Raw genomic sequence first — 25,000 nt, 5'->3', positions numbered from 1 at the left:
GCACACAGATTTGTGTCGACCATAGATATGATATAACCACTCTTGTGCCTTTTGGCCTAGACAGTGGTTCCCAAACTGTGGGTAAATTATCCCCTGGGGGGGAGGTAACACATTTTCGGGGGTAATGGAGGGCTTAAAAAAAATTGAAAATAAAATAGAATAAAATAAAATCAAGAAAACATTACGGTACCCGGCATTAGGATTAAGGTTAACTTAGTACGTATAATTGTAAAACTAAAAAAAAAAAAGTTTGGGAACCACTGGTCTAGAGGAAGGAAAGGATTGTGCTGACAAATGGCATCAATTGCACTTTTGGAATTCGTATATATTACAAATTTCTTGGCTTTAGTGGTGATAACCTCTTTCAGTACGTGGACTAATGCTGTCTAATTCTGCATTAAAAGAAGACGAATTTGACATCCGACCCAAGCTAGAATGCTCTTCAGTGACTACTACATATTCGACACCTACATTAGATTTAGAACCAGTAAATATCTTAAAATCTTTGCTATGTTTACGATCACGTTCAAGAAGTCTTACCCGTACTTGCTGTGTTGGAGAATTCCTTTTGCAGATGTTTGTGCTGCAGCGCTACTCTTCAGGTATTAGCCATGGAGTGTGTTTAGGATATTGTACTGGCATGATCTTCTTATTGAAAATGGTATTATTATCCAATTGTTCCTTAAAGCGCACTTGAAAGGGCTTTGAGTTTACTTTGTAGTTAATGGAGAGGGTCTGATTCAGTAATCAATATGATTGGTTATCTGGTGAGCTTTTAATTCTTACTGCATAACGTAGTCCTAACGCCTCTCTGCAAAGATTCAATGGCAGGTGATGTGTGTCGACATGAATACTTTCATGTCGACAGAACATATTCTCATGCTCATATTGTGAACAACGTCTTGTTCTCCTAGTTCTGTCTTGCAATGAGAGTATATTTTGCAGCTTAATCCAGCTTGGATCGATATAATGCATCAAATAAACGTAGTAGAGATTTTTTTTGTCTGTACCCCAATCAAAACTAGTAAACCCTTAGAATATCCAAAGATTTCCTTACTAAAAGTAACCCCATGATGTATAGATTTATTTATTTTCGACGCAAATAACTATGCTTGCTAGGGATAGGGACCTACACTTGTGGTGGCACTATCGTCGCAGAAATATTATCACCACAACGTGACGTCATGTCGACTCCGAGAATATTTTCGTAAGAACGTGGGCATACTTCATGAGCTCTGACTTTTGGCGTCTGAAGTCTCACCTGAAACCAAAATCTCTCTTTGCAATACGATCGTTATCCGTTTGCTTTGATCTCTGCATTGCAGACCAAGGAACAAAACTCGTTTGGTATAGGAATGTGCGGCTAAATGTTACTCCTTGCTATCCTTCTTGGTTGTTATGTTTTTTTTTTCTTTCTTTTATGACATAATGTACTTTCGTAGGTTATTATGTCTTTTTAGAATAGGCTGTATCATGCTGGCAATTTTGTCCTTTAAATGGTACTAATGAAAGATTCTTCATGTCCTGGAGTGACGATGGAGGTGGCGGAGAAGGCAGATAAAACGGTGAAGAGGTGGAAAGAGAAAGAGAGAGAGAGAGATAAAGGAAAAAGAGAGAAGAGAGAGAAATAGAGAAAGGAAGAGAGAAAAAGAGAAAGAAACAGAAAGAGAGAGAGAGAGAGAAAGAAAAGGAGAGAGAGAAAGAGGAGGAGGGGAATAATTAAGAGAAAGAGGAGGAAGGGAAGGAGAAAGAGGAGAAGGGTTAGGAGGAAGGGAAAGAGGAGGGGAAGAATGAAGAGAAAGAGGAAAAGGGGAAGAAGTAAGAGAAAGAGAATGAGGGGAAAGAGGAGGAGAGGAAGGAGGAAGAGATAGAGGATGAGAGTCAGGAGGAAGAGAAGGAGGAGGAGGGGAAGGAGGAGGAGGGGAAGGAGAGGAAGAGAAAGAGGAGGAGGGGAAGGAGGAAGAGAATGGGGAGGAGAGAAGGAGGAAGAGGAAAAGAATCAGGATGAAGAGGAAGAGGACGAGAATCAGGAGGAGGGAAAGGAGGAAGAGAAAGAGAATGGGGGGAAAGAGGAGGAGAAAGAGGATGAGAGGAAGGAAAGGAGGAAGAGAAAGAGGAGGAGGCAAAGGAGGGGAGGGTGGAAGAGGAATTGGAACAGAGGGTGGAAAAGGAATTGGAGGAGAGGGTGGAAGAGGAAAAGAGGAGAAGGTGGAATATGAGTTGGAGGAGAGGGTGGAAGAGATATAGGGGGAGAGGGAGGAAAGAGGAGTTGGAGGAGAGAGTGGAAGAGAAATTGGAGAGGAGGTGGAAGAGAGTAGTGCTATAAAGGAAAAAGAGCAAACGGTCGATGAGAGAGAGTGGAAGAGAAATTGGAGAGGAGGTGGAAGAGAGTAGTGCTATAAAGGAAAAAGAGCAAACGGTCGATGAAATGCGAGAGGAAGAGAAAAGAAAACAATTCCGAGATGAAGAAGAAAGAGAAGCTTCGAAAAGGGGTAATTAAATCCGCGCAGCTAGCAAAGAGGAAATAAAAAGAGTAGAGGAGGAGGGGCTTGCTGAAAGGAGGAGGCAAAGGAAGGAGAGGATAGAGGGGGAAGGAAAAACGAAGTGAGGAATCATCATCATCATCATCATCATCGTCGTCATCATCATCATCGTCGTCATCATCATCATCATCATCATCATCATCATCATCATCATCATCATCGTCATCATATTGAGTTATTGTTAACTTCAACATTGGTGAATTAAAGCCAGGGATTTGTCTTTACTTTAATGTTCTAGGCTGCTCTCTGGTCTACATATACAATGCAACCTCCGAGGGAGACTACGGGGGTTTGATAGATTTTACATGGTTACAAAGGTTACTATATATACGAATACGCGAAATTTACAGTGGTGCCCCATGCTGATCGCTACACGAAAGGAAATGCTTCGGTTGCGAGGTGCAGGCGTCAGAGAGTCACGGCGACATACTGGCGGCTTCTTTTGTTGAAGCAGATGTTTCGGGCGTCTGACCCGAAATGCAGGGAGGTCTTTTGTTCGGTTCGGGGCGTTGGCTGGAAAGTCGAGTCCTCTGGTCACTTAGAGACCATAGACTGTTCCTTGGGAGGATCCGTGACAATAGAAAATATCTTGAGGGTCAATCTGAAGACGTTTGGAGTTCTGCTTGCAGAACCTTGGCATGAAGATACATACATTTAATGTTGGAATAATGGTGGTATCGGGAAATACATGTATAGAATAAAAATAAGCTTAATTCTATGAGCATGCGGTAGTAGATATAATTTTCGTTCACTTACGCAAAAATATACATTTATGAAGTTGTCTTTTGATTTCGAAGATTATAGCTGGGAAGGGGAACTGGAGATTTTGGTTGAAAGGATTGGTGATGGTCCTCTATTGCAGGAGTAGTGTGAGTTTGTGAAGAAACAGTATATCGAGGACACAGGAGACTTTTTTATATGATCTTTGTGCAAGACGATCTCCCTGAGATCGAGCAACCTGAGTGTTTTAACTTTGATCTTTGACTCATGTCCAGTGATGCGATAGGGTCCAGAGAATTTAGGGGAGAGCTTTGAGGTGGGGGTGTGGTTTAGTATGTAAAGAATGTAAAACTCAACGGTATTCAATGGGTGTTTTGACCAGAGTTTTGTTGAATTAGACATGCGGGAGAAGTTAGTGCGTCTGTTACGTTTGGAACGTAAATCCACAGCTGTCATTAAAGTAGCAGAGTTAGAATCGTGGGAAGTTGTTTGTGTGGCGGTGCCATTTATGTTAGCAGGTGGTGTATCCTCGTGTGATGAAGCAGAGTGAATTTTAATGTTGGGGGGGTAGTCTTAACTGACGTTAAATCATATTCTGCCTGCTCGGCCACGTTGATGTGGTTGGCTTTGTGGGAAGTTGCTGATGGCAATGCAGGGAAGAAATTTTTGGCATAGATGATGCCATCTTGAGCATGGTAAATGATTGTTATGTTGCTTCATCAATGTTAAGCCTATGAGGATATCAGCAGGAAAGTAGACATCAACTACGTAAACGGTAACTGGAATTGAAGGGTACTCCTCTTTGAAGCTAATGTCTAGGGAGAATTTACCAAACATAGGGAATGGTACGCCATAGATATTTCAAAAGTTGACGTCAGGGAGTTCCAAAATGGTAACACGTTTTGTTTCAGTGCGGAATTCGTGGAAACTGTGTACTGACACGATGTTAGCTGGAGAATCCATGTCGAGAAATACTGTCTCTTTGGTGTTGTTAGACGAAACATTGAAAGTTAATGAATGGGAGGATAAGTTTGGCATATCCAGGGTATGTACCGGTAGAGTTGATTGAAAATCTGGGTATGGAGTAACTGTCCATGGTGTGCACTGTGTATTTGTATCCTGTAGTCACAAAGGAGATGTGTTACGTAAATGCCTTACAGGAGATCTGTTACGTGAATGCCTTGCAGGAGATATGTTACGTGAGTACCTTGCAGGAGATTCGGTACGTGAATGTCTTGCAGGAGAGCGATCTGTGGATCCTTGCGTGTGTTGCCTCCGTGCTAGCAGCACACGGAAATGATCACTCGTGTGAAAACATGTCCAGTGATGATCGCAATGTTTGTGTGGTTGTGATGGGTACCTATGGTAGCACGTGTTAACGAGATGTCCTGGTTTGTGGCAATATGTACAGAACATTTGTTTTCTTGAAGGAGAGCGTTGGTGTGAGTGATATCGCGTTATGTGAGTGACCGTGGGACCTAGGCTATTGTGTGGGTGGGTGCGATGGGTACTGACTAGCTCTGTATCTGAGTGATTGGTTTGTCCGTGTCACAGAATTTCGTGGAGAATTCGCCTAGTGTGATGCCTGGTGCGAACATGTATATATATATATATATATATATATATATATATATATATATGTATGTATGTATATACATATGTATATATATATATACAAGAAGGGAGCAGGTTCTCGGTAATACACGTTGAGTTAAAAACGACAGCATTGTTAACGTAGCTATTCAGGTTTTTCCTCGTATTCTCGATTTTCCTGATTAGAGTTTTGCCATTAACCGGGTGAATTGAAACTAGGTCACTATATTCTTCCATTTGTTTTTATTATTTGAGCTCAACGTTTCGTCTTAATGAAGACATTTTCAAGAGTAAACTGAAATAACAACAATTACATAATATATATATATACATATATATATATATGTATATTTGTATATGTGTATATATATATGTATAAATATATATATGATACACACACACACACACACACACACACACACATATATATATATATATATATATATATATATGTAATGTCGCATGCTTGGGTTTGTGACGTTATGTCCCATAATTGGGTTTGTGGTGCTTTGTTCAATAAATATATATGTGGCGGTTTATTGCATGCTTTTGTTTGCGGCGGTTTGCCGCATGCTTAGTAAGGCTTTGAAGTTCTGTGCTTGTATGTTTAGGTTTAGGCTCAACTCTTTGATATATAGTGTCTATAAGATTGGGAGGCGCCTATCTTCTGTACATATACCGAAAATAGTTGTGTTTTCTTCTAGCATATTTGTTGTCTGGGCTAAACCATGTTCATTTTTTTTATGAAAGGTGGAATGAAAGGAGACGACATGTCATAGTTCTCTAGAGTACATTTGGACACATGACATGTGACTTCTGATGTTCTTTTTTCTATTGGTGGGGGTTGTTCATAAGTAGAAGGTGGATTTTTTCCTTTATCTTTTTGGTCTTATAATAAATCACTAATACAAGTATTTTCTCCGAGTTGACTGGTTTGATGTTTTTTCTTGATAATTTGTTTCATTTTGCGCTCTTCTTCTTTGTAGGTTAATGTAAATGTGGATAGTAGATGTTAATTTTCTCCTTATTTTAGTTATTGTTATAACTGTTGTACCAGTCGTCCATTATCATCTTGGTCTGGTGGTTGATGTCTTTTTCACTGAGGACATTGTTGATCAGTACTTGAGTGGAACGCTCATTTTCATTGTGTACTTGTCTCCAGGTGCTACAATGGGTAAGTGTTCTTCGGATGTGGAGTACTTATGTCTCTGAGGGCACTCAAACCATTGAGGCGGTGTCCAGGGTTGTTGTTGTTGTCGTTCCCTAGACTGTCTGTCCGAGCAGTCCCGTCTCCCCAAGGAATGCCACTGCCGAAACTGCCAAGGCAGGCGTAGCTCCTCTTGGGGATCGGTGCCACCTGCGTAGAACTGATGGCCAGGGGTGGATGCTGCTGTTTGGCCCCCAACTCTTGGGGTTGGGGGGTGGTCCCACGACGTAGACGCTGCAGCTCCAGGACCGGTGTCCAGGGTTGGTGGGCTTGGTATATGCTTCTGTATTAAAAGGATTTTCAGTTTATTTCACGAGTAGGTCGAGGAGGGGCAAAGGTTTTTCTACGTCCTCTTCCATAGTGAACGTGCGGTAAGATGTTTCTTGTAGTATGAATCGAAGTTTTCAGTGTACTGTTCTTGGATTTTATGAAAATGTCATCGATGTGTCAACAGTAGATATCTGTTTTTTTCGGTTGAATATTTTGAATACTTATGCAGCTCATGAAGAATTTTGCCACTAATACTCCAAGGGGGAATCCCATTGCTAGGACGGATACGAATAAAAGTGCAGAGGTAGTTATCAAACTCTATCTGGTGATAGTCAGACACATCCTTGACTATGCACTACTGTTATAGTCTCCGTCCTATAGAATGGAATAAAATCACTAGAATCAATACAGGGGAGATTGACCAAAATGATAAATGGTCTCAGAATTTTACTTTATGCGGACAAGCTTAGGTACCTTAATTTACACGCTCTACAAAGACGCAGAGTGCGGGGTGATATGATAGAGGTGTTCAAATGGATCAAGGGCATTAACAATGGCGATGCTGACAAGGTCATCATATCAACACAACGGGACTCCCAGTAATGAGATTGATTTTGATGAATTTAGATTTAAGAAGGAAATAGGCAAGAACTCTTTTACCCATAGACGCCAACGAATGGAATAGAATTAGTAACTATGTAGTGAGCGCTGAAACTATCGGTTGTTTTAATAGAATGTTAGTTTTATGCATAGGGATGACAGATTGTAATAGACATAGTAGTGTCTAGTGTAATCCTTATGTTCTCTTGCGGTCTCCTTCTTATGTTCTTGTATGTATATATATATATATATATATATATATTGAAATTTTTTAGAAGCTCTGCCAAGGGATTCGGACCCTGATCTATGCATGCATAATCATGAAGTCAAGACGCTAGCGACTGAGCTACGTACGATGGTTCAAAAGGACTGTACAAGTCCCCGACCACACATCACGTAGCTGCAGAAAACGTAGTCTCATTTTCATTCAATCCCCATATTAGGCGAGCCCTTCGACAAGCTTTGTATGTTTAAGGCAGATTGAACGTTTTTAGAAGCTCTGCCAAGGGATTCGAACCCTGACCTGTGCGTGCATAATCCCGAAGTCAAGACGCTAACGACTGAGTTACGTGCGAAGGTTCAAAAGGACTGTACATATATATACTGTATACATGCACACACACACACACACACACACACACACACACACACACAGACACACATATATATATATATATATATATATATATATATATATATATATATATATATATATATATACACTGAATGGTCCCCAGTACACAGATATTAATCTTTTTCAACCACATTAATTTTTCACTTTAATTCCATGTCATCAAGATCGAGACTGGCAAGGAGCTCGACGGAAACATATACGGAAACTGATACGTAGTGAAGCAAAGGACTCGAACCGAGCTCAGACGTAACAAGTGAACAGTGACTTAAACCATTACGCTATCAAGAGTGATATAAGTTGAGCACAATTTCTTATATTTGTATGGCAATCTCGATCGTGATGATATGGAATTAAAGTGAATAATTAATGTGGTTGAAAAAGATTAATAACTATATATATATATATATATATATATATATATATATATATATATATATATATATGTGTGTGTGTGTGTGTGTGTGTGTGTGTGTGTGTGTGTGTGTAATTCGCCGTGGTCTTGGATCACTTGTTGGACTCGTGAACGACAGCTATTTCCCTCCCGGAAGAGAGATCAGAACTGTTTGTGTGTGTTTGTGTGTGTGTATGTGTGTGTGTGTGTGTGTGTGTGTGTGTGTGTGTGTGTGTATGTATGTATTTAGACACACACACACGTGTATATATATATATATATATATATATGTATGTATATATATATGTATATATACATATATATATATATATATATATATATATATATATATAATTTATGCCCTAACGAAACAATGGAAAGTGAACATCTGGAGCCGTTTTCCAGCCAGCTGGAGAATGTCCAATGACCAGTTGTTATGGAGTTCAGTTACCAATGGGGACAGATTTTTAGGAACTTGTTAATTCTGCTGGTATTTCACAATGGTATTTCCGCATGTAATACTATCAACAAAGCTACGTCATTTGTGAATTTTGTTTGGAAAGGTACAGGCGAATTTAGCTTTATTTTATATGTTATTTATTTAATTTTATCCTATTTTATTTTATTTTATTTATTTATTTATTTATTTTTTGTTTACTTGTTGTTCTTGTTGGTGAGGGAGATATGAACATGTTTAGAAAGTGCTTCAACTTTATCAATCCCTCTTCATAATGGAGGTCGATTCCTAATCTATATTTGTTGTGCACAGGGCATAACTGGCAACTTCGGCCAAGCTCATTAGTGGAACATCCTGGTTAAGTTTAGGCGTCTGATACTGTTCTGGTTTGCTTGACTATGTTCGGGTCTCTTCGAGTATGTTCGCATCTGTTCTTGTATGTTCGAGTCTGCTCGAGTATGTTCGGGTGTTGCTCGGTTCTGGTCACCCCCGTCTCTATGGAAACAAGCACAGCTGTGTCGGATATTTGCCTCGGTTTGATGTAGCCACGCAAGCAGACAGACATAAACTCATACACTCAAGAGCATATACACTTGATACCCCTGTTAGATATTTGTCGATTAATTCATTCATCATTTGTTATCTAGTGGCTTTATTATATTTATCCACATTCTCATTTACACTCTTGTATATATTTTTGCCTATTCATGTATCGTTACACCTGTTTGATATCTACTGTATATATGTTTATCATTTGATTAGTTAGCTGTTTTATTTACTTTATTTTGTCTATCCATCTGTTTATTTATGTATTCATTTTTGTTTAGTTGATTAGCTATCTATCCATAAATTTTATGTACTAATTTTGCCCCCGACCATGTAATTGAATTTAAAAATTCCTGATGGCATATATTTACGTTACACCATGTAAAACAAGAAATTTGTTCCTGACATGCAATCGCTTTTTTTTTTACGTTGCTTAGGTCTAATATATATATATATATATATATATATATATATATATATATATATATATATATATGTACGTATATATATATATATATATATATATATATATATATATATATATATATTAAACAGTAATAAATTTGGTTTTGTAAAATTTCTAGGCTAGACACTAGCATTCAACGTAATAAAATATAAGAATTGCAATAAAAGCAATTGATGTCATAATTTCGATTACCGTTGGTGCAATTTGGTACTAAAAACAATTTTTTAATGACTATAGCCTGAATTACCCTACTTAATTTATACATATATGTTCATTTAACATGTTTATGATTTATACTTTCAGATTCATAAGATCCATATTTTCTGATTACTGCCCCCCCCCACCCGACTCTTTCTGTTATATATGCGGCGAGTATATAAAGAAGAGAGGCAAAAAATTCTCCTTGGAAACGCCGGTGAAGGTTTGAGAAGCCTACCAGAAATACTTCAGGATGAAAGTTTGGGGACCAGGACAAGGCCTTGGCCCCTCACTACTGTTCCGAGCACTGCAAGAAGACACTGGAAGGGTGGATGCTGTGAAGTGAGAAAAGTTTCCTGAAATTCTCAAACCCACGGGTCTGGTAAAAGCCAATAGACCACTCCATAAATTGCGTTTTTTTTCATGATGGATGTTAGCAATCGGCGGAAAGGAAATAATGCTGCTGCTATGCATTACCCAGATCTCCCATCATCAATTGCTCCAATTCCTCACTGCTCCAAATATCCTGTGCCAGCGCCACCTGCTCCAGACAAGTGTTTTGATGAAGAGGAGTAGATGGATGCTGGAGACTTGGCTTACCTGCCTGAGGTACCAGAGGAAGTTCCTCACTTCCCGAATCAAAAAGAAGTAGATGACTTGGTCAAGGATGTGGATCTGACCAAGCCCAATGCAGAGCTGTTCATCTCCAGGATGAAGCAGTGGAACTTGGTCAAGGAGGTGCAGGAGACAAGTCAGAGAAGTCGGTACGAACCTTTCTCAGGCTTGTATACTCTTAGGGATGGGCTCAGCTTCTGTCATGGTATGCCTGGATTGTTTGACGGTATTGGGGTGCCGTTTGTACCCAAGGAGTGGCGGCTCTTCATAGACAGCTGTACCACAAGTTTGAAGGCTGTCCTTCTCCACAATAAAAATAAGTTCCCGACGCTGTCCCCATCCCATTCTACCTGCCTTTAGGAAGACTGCTACAGTGTGAAAGTTCTCCTGGAACCTCTGCAGTACAACCAACACCATTGGGAAATCATTGGAGACTTTAAGATGATGGCTTTCCTGCTTGGTCTCTATGGAGGTTTTATCAAATCCCAATACTTCCTCTAACTTTGGGACAGCAGAGCCACCTCTGACCACTACAACAGGAAGAACTGGGAGCAGCAAACAGAATTTGTAGTTGGGACCCGGAACGCCGTGTGGTAGCCACTGGCTGATCCCAGGATTGTGCTCATGCCGCCACTGCACATTAAATTTAAGGTTGATGAAGCAGTTCTTGAAGGCTCTTAACCAGGAACGAGCCGCTTTTAAGTACATTTTTGAGTTCTTCCTTAAGGTGGGGTTTTTGTTGGACCTCAGATAAAGAAGGTTCTTGAGTCTACCGTGTTCTCCAATAAGCTCAGTAGGTTTGAGAGAATAGCATGGAGCAGTTCCGTAGTAGTTATCAAGGGACTCCTGGGCAACCACAGAGCTGAGAACTATCAGCAGCTGGTGCAGGATCTGGTAAAGGCTTTTGGTGCCATGGGACACAGGAGGTCCCTTCTCAGAAGGACAAGGCGAGCGATTCCATCGAGATGTGAAGGAGATAGAACGGAGGTACCAGGGCCACAAGAAGGAGTAATAGAGCCACAAGTGGCTGCGTTTTGTGGCGGGGATATTTTCTCCCATAGGTTCCCATTGTTTTCAAGCTTTGCCGATCACACTTGGTGGGTATGATCGGCAAAGCTTGAAAACAATGGGAACCTATGGGAGAAAATATCCCCGCCACAAAACGCAGCCACTTGTGGCTCTACAAAAGTCGCCAGTGTGCTTAAGGCCTAAATGGCGGGGGACTACATCTGGGAGCTGCTGCGGGAGTTTGACCTCGATTATAACCGCAATCCCAGGAAATCCAGTCATTTCTGACGCGTTTTAGTTGTTTAGTAACTGTTATTTGTTTTTACTTGTTTGTTTTTGATAAGTTTGTGGCATTAAATATATACTCTGTTGATTTAATTATATGAACTGATAGAATCAAAAGAATTTTTTTCTTGAAAAAATGTGAAATTGTCGAAATATCAAAGTCCTGATCACAAACCCAAACTTTTGTGTAAATTATATATATATATATATATATATATATATATATATATATATATATATGTATATATATATATTTAATAATGGGATATATCAAGCCAGGAACACTTAGAACCGGGGAACAAAAAAAATGTGTTACACGGTGATGGTGAAAGCCCTTTCACAAATCGGAACTGAAATCACTGAAAGACCGAGTATGTTATGGTTGACCACATGTGAAATGATGGTCTCTATTTGGGCCATTCAGCAGGTTTAGAATGAACTACTGGAAGAAAAAGAAGTGGGATTTTTTTTTCCATTGGTTGGAATAGATCTAGTAAATGATTGATATAAATCAAAAGTGTTCACAATCCCCCTCGCCCTAGTTTCCTCCTTTCCTTCCTCCCCTCCTCCCACCATCCTTCGTCTGTGTGTGTGTGTGTGTGTGTGTGTGTGTGTGTGTGTGTATGTTTGTGTAATAATAATAATAATGATGATAATAGTAATAATAATAATGATAATAATAATAATGATAGAAATAGTAATAATAATAATTGTAATAGTAATAGTAATAATAATAATAATGATAATAATAACTATAATAATAATGATAATTATAATAATGATAATAGTAATAATAATAATGATAATAATAATAATAATAATAATGATAATAGTAATGATAATAACACAGTAATAAACGGTTTATTGAAAACGTGTGTGTGTGTGCGTGTGCGTGCGTGCGTGCGTGTGCGTGTGTGTGTGTGTGTGTGTGTGTGTGTGTGTGTGCGTGTGCGTGCGTGCGTGCGTGTGCGTGTGTGTGTGTATGCGCGCGCGCGCACGTGCGTGCGTGCCTTCGCTCTCTATTCACTCCCTCTTTACCATTGGTTGGAATAGATCTAGTAAATTATTTTGCCGTATCCAAGATATAAATCAAAGGTGCTCACAACCCTCCCCGACCTCGATTCCTCTCTTCTTTCCTCTCCTCCTCCCTTCCTTCATCTGTGTATGTTCGTGTGTGTGTGTGTGCGTGTGTGTGTGTGTGCGCGCACGTGCGTGCCTTGACTCTCTAATTCACACCCCTTTCCCCGTTTCTCCTGCTCCCACAAATGTACTCTTCCCGTCCTGGCCCGATTCTGTGACGTGCTCGACGCGCGGGTCCCGTGCAGTGGAGAAAGACCGGCCCGACTCGTCCGGGCTAGACTCGGTGACTCAACAGCAGCCCGGGTCGGGATGTGGTCGAGCCACCGCCTAGTTTCCGCTTAGATTGATTAGTACGACGACTTGCATAGCCGGTGGGCGAGTGAACACGGAATGGTTAAACAGCCGGGGGGGTGGGCGGAGGGGGGAGTGAACACCACACAGACAGACAACCCATGGGCGGGAACGCCAGATGATCACACGCCCAGCACAGTAATGATTACTAGACGTATACGGTGGGCGACTGAACGCCAAACGGCGATATAGCCTGTGGGGACGACTGCACGCTAGACGGTGAGACAGACAGAACGCAACACAGTTAGACAGCCGGCGTGTGAATGAACGACGGACGGTCGGAGTTGGTGGGGAAGTGAATATTGGACCGTTACACAGTCAGTGGGCGATGAACACCAGACGGTTAGACAGTCAACTGGCGAAAGAACGAACGAACAACAACTGGCGGCCGAGTGACCACTGGACAGTAAAAGGGACGGACGAGTTCGGAATTCATTCCCTCTATTTTAGATTTTACTTTTACCAGGAAAGAAGCCAAGAGTCAAAGGAAGCGTAGCAGCCAGAGATCCGTGAGGTGGAGAGACGAGTGAGAGAAGTTTGGAGGAGTGATGTGGTAGTAGTTTTATGCAGTTCGTTGAATCATGGAGGAGGATGGGCGAGGCTCTTGTTCGGCAATGGAACCAGAACTGACAAAGAACGGACTGACGACGAAAACGACGACGACGACGATCATGATGATGATGACGACGACGACGACGATCATGATGATGATGATAATGATGATGGTGATGGTGGTGATGGTGATGATATGATGATGATTATGGTGATGATGATGATATGATGATTATGATGATATGATGATAATGATGATGACGACGATGATGATGATGATGATGATGATGACGATGATGGTGTTGATGATGATGGTGGTGGTGGTGGTGACGATGATGATGGTGGTGATGACGATGATGGTGATGATGATGGTGGTGATGATGATGATGATGGTGTTGGTGGTGGCGGCGGCGGTGGTAGTGGTGATGACGTACTGACATCTTGCGACTTAAACTATTTCATTCGTTTTAAGGTTAGGACCAGGTCCAAGTGCGACTCCAACAACCAGACGATTTTAATCATCCGAGCCCAAACCTTAAGATGGCCGTCAGTCAATTAATACCTCGTTCAGGACAGACCCCATTCTCAAGCCGATTTAAAATGGTCTGATGTGCGCGACAACGAAGTTCATGATGACCATGAGCCAGAGTATATATCCACCATGAGTGGACAGGAGATGGGTGTGGGGAGGGAGGGAGGGGTGTTTTACAAATAAGGAACCTCGTCTAATCCAGCAGCAGTTGTCTACCTAGGTTTTGGTTGCAACTTTTTCGATAAATAGCAAGAGCTGAGAGTGATATCTTCTTCTTCTTCTACTTCTTCTGCTTCTTCTGCTTCTTCTTCTTCCTCTTCTTCTTCTGCTTCTTCCTCTGCTTCTTCCTCTGCTTCTTCTTCTGCTTCTTCTTCTTCTGCTTCTTCTTCTGCTTCTTCTTCTTCTTCTTCTTTTTCTTCTTCTTCTTCTGCTTCTTCTTCCTCTTCTTCTGCTTCTTCTTCCTCTTCTTCTGCTTCTTCTTCCTCTTCTTCTGCTTCTTCTTCCTCTTCTTCTGCTTCTTCTTCCTCTTCTTCTGCTTCTTCTTCCTCTTCTTCTGCTTCTTCTTCCTCTTCTTCTGCTTCTTCTTCTGCTTCTCCTTCTTCTTCATCTTCTAATTCTGCTTCTGCTTACTCTTCTTCTTCTTCTTCTGCTTCTTCCTCTGCTTCTTCTGCTTCTTCCTCTGCTTCTTCTTCTTCTTCTTCTTCTTCTTCTTCTTTTACTTCTTCTTCGGCTTCTTCTTCGGCTTACTCTTCTGCTTCTTCTTCTGCTTCTTCTTCTGCTTCTTCTTTTGCTTCTTCTTCCTCCTCTTCTTCTGCCTCTTACTCCTTTTTCTGCTTCTTCTTCTGCTTCCTCTTCCTCCTTTTCTTCTGCTTCTTCTGACTCTTCTTCTTCTGACTCTTCTTCTTCCCCCTCTTCTTCTTCTGCTTGTTCTTCTTCTTCTTCTTCTTCTGCTTCTTCTTCTTCCACCTCTTCTTCTTCTGCTTCTTCTTCTTCTTCTTCTTCTGCTTCTTCTTCTTCTTCTTCTTCTTCTGCTTCTTCTGCTTCTTCTTCTGTTTCTTCTTCTTCCTCTTCTTCTGCTTCTTCTTCTTCTTCTGCCTCTTCCTCTTCTTCTTCTTCTTCCTCCTCTTCTTCTTCTTCTTCTTCTTCTTCTTCTTCTTCTTCTTCTTCTTCTTCTTCCTCTAAGACCAACCGTTTTAATCAGCTCGGTTGTTGCCATGGTGGGGGTGGAAGTGGGGGAAGGAGACTGTTAGTCTCTAAGAATATGAAAAGAGTAGTGGAGTACGATTGACAGCTATAGACAAGTCTACGTTTTGCTCGAGAGTTTTCCTGGATGAAACTGTGGGCGGCTGAGGAGCAGAGGACAAGTACTCAGTTAAAGGAAGAGAGAGGAATATTTTTGATAGGAGGCTAGCGTATGTTGTCATTCAAAACACAGTTATGTACGTGTGCGTGTGTGTGTGTGTGTGTGTGTGTGTGTGTGTGTGTGTGTGTGTGTGTGTGTGTGTGTGTGTGTGTGTGTGTGTGCTTCGTTTGTGTATATGTGTGTGTATTCACTTGGTCTTGGATCACGTGTTGGACTCGTGATCGACAGCTATTTCCCTCCTGGAAGAGAGCTCAGAGCTCGTAGGTCCGATCTATGGGTAATGCTATGACCTTGCACACACACACACCCCCAACTCCCCGCCCACGAGAGTCAGAGTACGACCCGAGGCACAGCGATACCGAAATAATTTCGGCCCTGGGCAGGATTCGAACTGGGTACTAAGGAGCACTTCTGCTCCCCATTCCAGCGCTCTACCAACTGTACCACCGAGTCGGTGTGTGTGTGTGTGTGTGTGTGTGTGTGTGTGTGTGTGTGTGTGTGTGTGTGTGTGTGTGTGTGTGTGTGTGTGTGTGTGTGTGTGTGTGTGTTGTGTGTGCCTTTTGTGTTAATGTGTGTGTGAGTGCTTCATGTGTGTATATGTGTGTTGTGTGGGCCTTTTGTGTTTATGTGTGTGTGTGTGTGCTTCGTTTGTGTATATGTGTGTGTGTGCGTGTGTGTGTGTATGTGCTTCGTGTGTCTATATGTGTGTGTGTGTGCGTGTGTGTGTTTTGTGTGTTTCTGTATGTGTGCGGGTGTGTATTTATGTTTGTGTGTATATGTGTTTGTGTGTGTGTGAGTGTGTGTATGTGTTTGTGTGTGTGCGTGTGTGTGAGTGTGTGTGTGTGTGTGTGTGTGTGTGTGTGTGTGTGTGTGTGTTTACTTTGTTTTATTTTACGGGAAAGGGAGCTATGCTCGTGAGGTCCCGTCTTTGTATCTCGCAGTTTCTAGCTTGCTCTTAAATTCGTGTATATTTTTTGCACACACTGTTGTTTTGTTCGGTTTGTTCCAGATATCCACCACTTTGTGTCTCTTCTACAAATTATCCTTTTTGAAATTCTTTTCATATCCCCTTGTATTTCTTTCATCCCACTTTAGTAAGTCCACTCTATCAAGTAATTCTGTGCCTTTCATTATTCTGTAAATGATCAGCAGGTCGCCTCATTCTCTTTGTTTCAAAGTTGGTAATATCAAATTAGCCAATCTCTTCTCATATGACGGGCGTGGTGGGGCCATTTTGGTGGCTCCTTTCTGGATTCGTTCAATTTTCTTTATATTCTTTTTGGTACTGCGTTCTCATAGTGTCGCAGCATACTCTAGTCTAGACCTTATTAGTGTGACTAATATTTTTTAAACCATTTTTTCGCTTCAATAGGTAAAAGTTACCTTTTATTTATCTTAGCAAGTTGTATGATTTTCCGACAATTTTGTTTATCTGTTTATCAGGGGACATGTCATTTGTGATGATTACTCCCAGGTCTTTTTCAGATCCCACTTTCTTTTCTTCCTTTGTTCCGATTTTATATTATCCTGATATTCTTCTTTTTACTTTTTCCGAACTCCATCTTGCTACATTTCTTAATGTTGAAGTCTAATTCCCACTTTTGGTTTCATTTCCAAACCTTGTTTAGGTCTCTGTAGTTATTCACAATCCATTTCAGTGTTCATTTTCCTCAGAAATTTATCATCATCTGCAAAGAGGCTCATGTAACAATCCACATCTTCATTCATATCATTCACATAAATAACGAACATTATAGGAGCCAATACCAATTCCTGTGGAACTCCACTATTCACCTCCTCCCAAGCTGAACTCTTTTCTGTGTGTGTGTGTGTGTGTGTGTGTGTGTGTGTGTGTGTGCATGCGTGCATATGTGTGTATGTGTAATTCACCATGGTCTTCGATCACGTGTTGGACTCGTGATCGACAACTACTACCCTCCAGGATGAGAGCTCAGAGCTTATGTATGACCGATCTATGGGTACTGTTGTGACCTCACACACACACACACACACACACGCACACACACACACACACACACACACACACACACACACACACACACACACACATACGCACACACGCACACGCACACGCACACTCATACTCACACACACACACACACACACACACACAGACACACACACACACACACACACACACACACACACACGCACACACACACACACACACACACACACACACACACACACACACACACACACACACACACACACAACTCGTGGCGCTGCGGTTAGAGTTCTCACCTGCCACTACGGCGTTTCGGGTTCGACTCCCGCCCAGGGCTGAAATAATTTCAGTATCGCTGCGCTGCGGGGTGTTACTCCAACTCTCGTTGGCGGGGAGTAGAGGGTGAGTGTGCGTGTAAGGTCACATTATTATCCATAGATCAGTCATACGAGCTCTGAGCTCTCATCCAGGAGGTTAATAACTATCGATCACAAATCCAACACGTGATCCAAGATCATGGTGGTGCTGAATCACACACACACACACACACACACACACACACACACACACACACACACACACACACACACACGCACAATACTCCCCACCCACGAGAATTGGAATAACGGCTCGCAGCGCAGCGATACTGAAATTATTTCAGCCCGGGGCGGGATTCGAACTCAGACCGCTGAGTTAGCAGTTGCGAACGCTACCACTGCGCAGTCGAGCCGTGTGCGTGCGTGCGTGTGTGTGTGTGTGTGTGTGTGTGTGTGTGTGTGTGTGTGTGTGTGTGTATGTGTGTGTACCCCTTTCATCTCTACAGAACAAAAAATAAGGAAAGGATAGGCCCATTTAAAAACGACGAAAATGTTTTGAGAGATTCTGAGGATGAAATAAGCGAGGCGTTTAATAAATATTTTGTCACGGTATTTACAGAGGAACTGATAGATATGGCACCTGACTTCGATCTAATTTTCAGTGGGGATGAGGAAAGGAAACTAACATCACCATTAGTAGGGAAGAAGTGGTCAAACAGACGAATTTTTTCCGAGTGTTCAAAGACCGTAAATTTGAAATCTACAACCAGTAAACGGAAATATTTGATAAGTCGACGGTAGGTACTGGACTAGTGCCTAGTTCTTGAGACCGTACAAACGTTCCCGTTCTCAAAAAGGGAGATTAATCGTCTATGCATAACTACAGGCCAATCAGCTTGACGTCGGTTATAGGTAAAATCCTAAAATCAATAATAGTTAATAGAATTTGAGATATAATTTGATTCGTGATTCACAGCAATGGTTCACCAAGGGTAAGTCATGTGTGACTAAATTTCTATATTTTTGCATTAATGTAAATAAGGCGTCAAATGATTCTTATGATGTTATTTACTTTGACTTTAGCAAAGCGTTCGATAACGTGCTCTACCAGGGACTACTAAATAAAATCAAAGCCCATGGTATACGAGGAAAAGTGTTTGAATGGATTCGAGCATAGATCAATGACAGAAAAAAGCGGATCTCTCTTAATGGTGTAAAATCCAAATTGGGGAGCGTTACTAGTGAAGTTCCCATGGTTCGGCATTGGGGCCCTTATTGTTCATTATGTATATAAACGACTTGGACAGTGGAATTACTAGTGATGTTAGCAATTTTGAGGACGACACTAAAACAGGACGCCAAATCAGGTCAGGAGGAGACGCCGGGAAACTTCAGGAAGATCTTAACAAATTGTTCACATGGTCGGTGAAATGGTAAATGGACTTCAATATCTCAAAGTGCAGTGTGTTAAACTTAGGCTTACGCAACCCAGAAAGCAGATATAACTTAGAAATCACCTTTTTAGAGGAAACTGAGTGACTTGGGAGTGCTAGTGAGTCCAAACCTTAAATCCAGGAATCAGTGCATCAGAGCTGGGAATAGAGCTAACAGAGCATTATGTTTCATTGGTAGGACGTTTGGGCATAAAAGTGCAGAAGTAGTTATCAAACTCTGTCTGACATTAGTTAGACCCATCCGTGACTATGCGGTATAGTTTTGGTCTCCGTCCTATAGAATGGATATAGATTCACTAGAATCAGTACTGAAGAGAATGACCAAAATGATACAAGGGCTAAGGAATTTACTTTACTAGGACAAGCTTAGGCACCTTAATTTACACTCTAAAACAAGGGTTCTCAGCCTTACTTGGCCCATTCACCCCTTTCACCATTTATCTGAATGTCGTTCCCCCCTCCTTTCCAAGATTGCCTGTTTCAAAAAGTGCATTCTAAATAATATGCAAATATTACTAAAAACCCTTTTATTTTTGTTTCCAAATTAGTTTATATTTTTCCCAAATTAGTATGAATCCAGCACAGGTGACAGGCCAGATAGGACAAAACCTATAATTGCTTTCCTCACCGCGTAAACTGACTGTGGTCACAAAGCATCCCCAGAAAACCCAAAATTCCCCCCTGGGGGTGAATTTCACCCCTAATGAGAACCCCTGGTCTAAAAAGACGCAGTGTGTGGGGTGATCTGATAGAGGTGTTAAAGCGGATCAAAGGCATTAACAAGCGTGATGCTGACAAGGTCATCATATTAACACAACTGTTCAGGACTCGCAGTAATGGGTTTAAATTGAATAAATTGATATTTAAGAAGGAAATGGACAAGAACTGGTTTACCAAAAGAGAGGTCAACGAGGTCAACGAGGTCAACCTAGTCACCTTGTAGTGAATGATGAAACTATAGGTTGTTTTAAGAGATGTTAGATAACTTTGTGGATGGGGGTGATATGAGGTAATGGACATGGAACTGCCTAGTGTAGCGCTTATTTTCTTTTGCAGTCTCTTTTTTTATGGTTTTATGTGTGTGCGCGTATGTAAGGAAGGGTTTTGATTTTGATGCAGCAGATTCTTTTATTTTATGTTAATCCTGATACTTTTTTATTTTTGCAGGACGAAAGGCGTCGATGGCGGACTTTACTGCCCGTCACACTTGGCCCCCGGGGCTGAGGAGGACAAGTTTAAGGTATGTATATGTTTTTTTACGTCAGTCGTGTAGAGTAAAAAAAAAAAAAAAAAAAACAAAAAAAAAAAAAAAAAAAAAAAAAAAGAAAAAAAAAAAAAAAAAAAAAAAAAAAATTATGCCGTTTCTGCTGTGACATTGTTTTCCATTGTGCATATGCTATGGTGTTAGAAGACAAGTTCCTGATGCTGTATCTTCCCCTAAGGGACAGAGTGGTCATGCAATGAAGCAGTATGCCTGAACTTATAGTTACCTTTATTTCGGTCATAACCAGTCCCAAGTCGTTACTCTAATTTTCAAATATTCGAAAATGAGGCTTTCAAGAGAAAATAGGAAATTTTAACAATCTTTCTTGCATGGGTAGATAAAAAAATCTTAACTCGTCAACACTGAAGTCCCACCTAATGCTGAATAAAAACATCTGGTGCTAGCAAGAACAGTTGTAGTGTGTTATCACACCAAAGAGGACTTGTGTAACACCATGCATATGTGTGTTTGTTGTGAATATGGAAGATATACAATAACTGTGAATGAGTGTACAGTGTAGTCAAAATATCTTGATTCCCCTGATTATATGAAGTATTATTAAGGAGTTTGTCCACAATGTAAGAATGTCGTTATACCAATCCAGGTTAAGCCATAGTTTGAGCGTCAAAAGCTGTATCGTCCTCCAAGACTGAAGCCAGTCTTGCAGTGGACATTAAAAATGACCTCGAGAGCCTTTGTCCATAAAGAGATACAAGACATGAGACCAGTTGAAGTAATCGGGTGGTTCTGCCACAACACAAACCGATAAGACTCATCTTTGGAAAATATCACAAAGGATAGATATAGCGAACAAACTTTTTGTACCAAGAAAGTGGTTGAGTTCAAACCGACATACTTGCTCTGTAACTTTTGACTGTATGACGGACAGATAATATTTCAGTAGATTTGAACGAGTGTCACTTTAATCATTCAACAGTTCCCTTGTTTCAGTCACATACACACACACACACACACACACACACACACACACACACACACACACACACACACACACACACACACACACACACACACACACACACACACGGTCTCACACACACACACACACGGTCGCGCACACACACACACACATACACCACACACACACACACACACATACGCACACACAGTATATACGGTACAGTATATATATATACACATATATATATATACATATATATAAAACACATATGTACTGTATACATATATATATATGTATATATACTGTATATATATATATATTATGTGTGTGTGTGTGTGTGTGTGTGTGTGTGTGTGTGTGTGTGTGTGTGTGTGTGTGTGTGTGTGTAATATATACATATCATCGTCATCATCGGCCTCCGTTGGTCATGACTGCCCATGGGTAAATATATCCGTCCGTTAGTTTTCCAGGTTGTTTGCTCGATTTGAGTAGCGCCTCTTATGATTGTATAGATCAATGCGAGAGTGACAGTCACGGTCGCATAGGTCGGATCTGTGTGTTGATTCTGGTCTGTTTGTTGACCGTCGTTTCCTTTCAGTGAGCTCGCTTTTCTGCTGCCATAGCAGACAACTTCTCTTCACCAGTCAGCAGCTGGCCAAGGCAAGAAGGCCATAACTCAATGTCTGCACCCACTCTGGCCTTGAAGTCGCCCAGGAGGACAAGTTGTTCAGTGCTGAGAATGTTACTGATGATGGATGCGAGGTTCTTGTAGAATTCATCCTTGGCATCCTGAGTGGAGGACAGCATCATAGCGTACACACTGACACACTCTCTCTTAAGTGTATCTACTGAAGAGGATTGCAGTTTGCAATCGAAATATATAGATTCCCCGTTTCCAGTCTTTTCTACTCCAACAGTGGTTTTACCGTGATATATATATATATTATTGATGGAGGAATAATGCTGGGGTTGTGCTGTATCTTGCTACATTGTTTCTGACCCAGGGGAGTGGGCGAGATGCAAGGATAACCCGTTATCCATGAGGAGTCAAGATAAGAAAGAGGGAGGGGGAAGGAATGAGAGTGGAGTATATGGGGATGGAATGTGTGGGAGTGGATTTTATGTCTTTGTTATTTGGCTACCCCCTTGTAAGGGGGAAATAGCCATTGGTATATGTATGTCTATTCCATAAATAGATAACGTACAAATTAACAGTGAGACAGATCGCCATCTGCAGGCCATCACGAGATGTGCACACAATGGGGATTTGCCCCGGCCACGCTGAAGAGCTCAAGTTGGAATCGATAGAGTATAGGTGGAATGGCGGGACCTTTCGTGGGAAGCTCTCCTGTAGCTTAATACACACACACACACACACACACACACACACACACACACACACACACACACACACACACACACACACACACACACACACACACACACACACACACACACACACACACATACACACACACACACACACACACGTACGTGCACATCAAATACACTAACGTTAACACACAAACACCCACATACACACACGTATAAATGCATGCGGGCGCACATACAAGTACACACACACACACACACTAACACACACACACACACACACACACACACACACACACACACACACACACACACACACACACACACACAGTAACACTAACACACACACGCACGCACGCACATGCGCGCACACACACACCAATATACACATACACACGCATCATTGTATTGCATTGCATTCTAGTGTAAAGAAAAAAATGAGAAAACCGCACTCAGAAATATGGGTCCCAGAGATAGGAAACGTGTGAAGGAATAAGTTATATCGGGACTGATGACGACATTCGACACGACGATAAGCCATGATGACATACAAATACGAAAGACGCAGAGCTCAGAATACCAAAATCAGAAGTTAGAATAGAATTAATTATAAAGTATAACAAAGGTCAGGCAGACTAATCAGGAGAGGACAGAAACAGAGTCAGGGATAGAACTTGGGTTTTAGTGCTTCTTGTGAACTTATGTGTGACTAAATTATTACAAAGGATTACAAAGGCGGAGCATGCCGACAGGAGACCTTTTGATCCATATCTAGGTCGGATGCGAAAAAAAATCATATTAATAATAAAACAATAAATAAAAACTATAATAATGTAAATAACAAATAAAATACATAAGTAAATGCATAGGTATAGTTAGATAATAAACAAACAGGTAAATAGTAAATAATAATAAACTGACATATAACTAATAATAAATGAAAATCAGACAGACAAATGATAACAAAACAAAAGCAAATAATATAAGATAAATTATAATCATTACAGCATCTTACTTAGGTATTTATCTAAATGATTCTTAAAGCTTCGAACTGAACTACATTGCACTACCTGTGCAGGAAGTTTATTCCATTCATTAACTACACGGTTGGCAAAGTTGTTTCTACCTACTTCCAAATTGAATCTATTTCCGGACAGTTTGAGACCATTGTTTCTTGTCTGATTCTCATTCAATGTGAAAATTTTGTCACTTTTGATGTTGTCAATTCCCTTTAAAATCTTAAAGACCTGTGTCAAGTCACCTCTGAGTCTACGTGTCGGAGTGCATTTTACAATTGTGTTACACTGTATTAACTCCGAAGTGTTTGAAAACCTTGTTATGTTGGAAATATACAGAAAACGAACAAGATATTTTATTTGTCACACTACCTTTCCAACATAAAATGGTGGTGCGGTGTTAGAATTCTATGAAGTGACTTTGTGACAACGTTCTACAACCAGTGAGGTGAATATTAACGGTACGAGAGAACTGATACCCACCCCAACCTTTCAGTACATTTCATACGTTACAATTGCTTCACGTCCTTGCCTCAGACGAAGAAAATCGCCCGGCATCTCTGTGTACGAACTTCTCACACATTTCCAAAACGTCTTACCCCTTACGTCACGAACGCTTCAGCCCTATTTCAACAACTCTACAAACATCCTTCCAGCTCTTTCTCTGACTTGCAACCCTTGGATCAAATTGCAGTTCTACGATTTCCTATACGTTATACTGCTAGGGAACTCTCTACGGACATATCTACACTGCTAGATTTGGCTCCAGCTGGACCTTCCTACGCGCACCACAGCCGTGCTTACGTTAGTCATCAGAACTCTGATTACACCAGTCACGTCACCCAACACACCTTTTCGACGTGTGTTGGCATCAACATTGCATCGTCAGTGCCCAGCCAGCTGAGCGAACATTCCTCGTCGTCTTTCGGATCTAGCAAGATATTTAACGACAAGATAGTGTTAAAAACAGTGATTCAACGAACGTAAACAATGGTTTTTTTTTTTTTTTGTAATCATAAATTTTGAGTTCGGTTTATATTTCATGGTGACTTTATGTTCGATATTCTTTAATATTGTGATCTTTTAAAACTTCATGTGCTTAGTGACCTCTTGTGACATAGTGTTTCAATATATCAGTGTGAACAGTTATGAGTATAGTCACTTAAGCGTACCTGTCTTTACATATTTTCGGAAGGTGGTATATCTCATATTTGGTGAGTAATTCAGTGAAATATACTTACTTAAAGCCCATGTACAAGTATATACTAGTTTTAGTTCCTCATGCAAAGGGATCAATCAAATTCATTCTCTACAC

The 25,000-nt window shown here is 40.9% G+C and overlaps 1 protein-coding gene across 1 annotated transcript in view; it reads left to right on the top strand.

The window, feature by feature from the left end:
• The window catches only part of LOC143041180 (uncharacterized), a 762,242-nt gene that overhangs the window by 485,278 nt on the left and 251,964 nt on the right, over window positions 1-25,000 (top strand). The window contains exon 6 of the mRNA XM_076213010.1: window positions 20,319-20,391. Coding sequence (XP_076069125.1) covers window positions 20,319-20,391 — 73 coding nt within the window. The remainder of the gene's footprint in view (window positions 1-20,318; window positions 20,392-25,000) is intronic.

This window comes from Oratosquilla oratoria, chromosome 30 (genome assembly GCF_046742065.1).
Source record: "Oratosquilla oratoria isolate Oo_2021 chromosome 30, ASM4674206v1, whole genome shotgun sequence".
Lineage (NCBI taxonomy): Eukaryota > Metazoa > Arthropoda > Malacostraca > Stomatopoda > Squillidae > Oratosquilla > Oratosquilla oratoria.
This window is presented reverse-complemented; position numbering and strand designations above follow the sequence as displayed.